The 1818-nt window shown below is 70.9% G+C and overlaps 1 protein-coding gene across 2 annotated transcripts in view; it reads left to right on the forward strand.

Moving 5' to 3' along the window:
* Window positions 1–537: 537 nt before the first annotated feature.
* IL2RG (interleukin 2 receptor subunit gamma) overlaps window positions 538–1818 on the forward strand; it is a 7399-nt gene continuing 6118 nt past the window's right edge. For both annotated transcript variants that reach the window (XM_006024423.3, XM_006024425.3), the window contains exon 1: window positions 538–741. In XM_006024423.3, the coding sequence (XP_006024485.1) occupies window positions 642–741 (100 nt within the window). In that variant the 5' untranslated portion in view covers window positions 538–641. The remainder of the gene's footprint in view (window positions 742–1818) is intronic.

The raw sequence follows: 1818 nt of genomic DNA on the forward strand, positions 1-1818 counted from the left end.
GCGGGCGGTGTCCTGCCGGCTCCGTGTGCCACAGCCCCGCCGCGTGTCCAGAGTGACCCTTGCCCCGTGTGCCTGTGCCCAGGTGCCTGAGCCCGGCAGTGTGCCAGCGGCCCGTCCATGGGTGCCTGCACTGGTGGCCGGGTCATGCCCTGTGTCCCACGTCTGGGCCTACACCCCATGTCCATGTGCCAGTGGTGGTGGCAGGGCCAGGCCCCGTGCCCCACGCCCTGTGTCCACACTGGTGCCGGGTGGGGCCGGGCCCCATGCCCAGGCTGGTGGGGAGGGCCAGGGTCTGTGCAGGGCCCAGCCCGGGGGGCCGCAGCCTGGCCAGCCAGCTGCCTCCATCGTGGCTGTGTTCGTGCCCCACGGCCATGGGGCTGGTCGGCGCTGGGGCCCTGCCCCTGCCTGTCTGGCCTGCCCAGCCCCTGCGCTCTGGTGCCCGAGCTGTGGCGCACCAGAGCTGATGTGGGGCCCCCGTGGCAGGCCGGGGTTTCCACAGGATGTGTGAGTCATGGGTGTGCGGCGGTTCCTGCTTTGCAGCGACAGCGCCGGACTCGAGGCAGTGACGCAGGCGGCTCGGCTGCGCTGCTGGGGCTGCTCCCGTCCCTCCAGCTGCGGCGCAGCGCGGCACCTTCCTAGCCATGAGGGCGCGGGCAGCGCAGGAGGGCGCGGGCATGATCCTGGCGGTGCTGCTGCTCTGTGGCCTCGGCCAGCTGGGCACGGCCGCCCCTGGCTCACAAGGTAACAGCTGCTCTCGGATCGGCTCCTCCCGTCCGAGCCTCGCCGGAAAAGGCAGTGTGCGCGGCCTTGACACATCTCCGGACGGGCCAGGAATGCAGGGCACGCGTCAGGGCGAGCACGTGCCCCACCAGTGCAGAAAGGTGGCGTCTGACGTAGCTGGAGCCATGGGCCTCAGACCCGGGCAGGACGGGCATGTGGGGCCGTCCACTCCAGGGCTGCTCAGCCTGCCCGCGGGCCGTGTGGCAGGGCTCCGGGTCTCTCGTTGCCTGGTGGGGTCCCTGGGGGTTGCCAGTCTGGCTGCCCTGGGGGCTGACCCCCGCCCGGCTTTGGGTCCACAGGGGAGGGCTGGGTGCGTGGCAGCTGCCTCCACCACATCCTGCTCGCTACCTCCCTTGGGGGTCCGGTTCGTAGCAGCTTGCAGCAGCGAGCGCGGTGCCACTGTGGCCGGCCGGCTGCCTGCGGGGCACCAGGCGGGTCACCTCTCTGGGGCAGGGCAGGGTGATATCCCTGCCAGGGGCCAAGTCCCGGGCCAGCACGTCTCCAGCCCCAGTTCCTGTCCGTGGGCCCCCCGGGCTCTGCTGCGTGTCTGGGGCAGCGGGTGAGGCTGTGTGAAAATCTGGTTCCTCCTGGGAACATCAACCCTGAGCCACCATGTTGGCCACTTCCTCAAGCCGCAGGGGAAGGCATTCGGCCCCGCCAGCTGCAGCTCACAGCCGGGGGCACAAGCCCAGACAAGGGGAGCACAGTGGGGCCATTTTGCTGGGAAACAGGGTGCGTGGGCAGTGCCAGCTGTGGGGGCGGCAGAGAGGTGCAGCGGAGGCTGCGGCATCTCCCCAGGCTGCTCTGGCTGAACAGCTGCCCACACACCCCTGCGATCGCCGCCTTGGCCGGGGGCGCTGAGATGCCCTTGGGTTGTCCCAGGCTGGTGAGTCTGGCCCCGGCAGGAGCTGTGCGGGTGCCAAGCAGTGTTGCTGCTGCTGCAGGCGCTGGGCTTGGGACCAGCCGGAGCCACCCGCTTCTTCACCCTGAGCCGTCGCAGCCTTTGCCCAGTGGCTGGAGGCAGTGCCGTCCGGGACC

Source organism: Alligator sinensis, unplaced genomic scaffold (genome assembly GCF_000455745.1).
Source record: "Alligator sinensis unplaced genomic scaffold, ASM45574v1 scaffold1059_1, whole genome shotgun sequence".
Classification (NCBI taxonomy): Eukaryota; Metazoa; Chordata; order Crocodylia; family Alligatoridae; genus Alligator; species Alligator sinensis.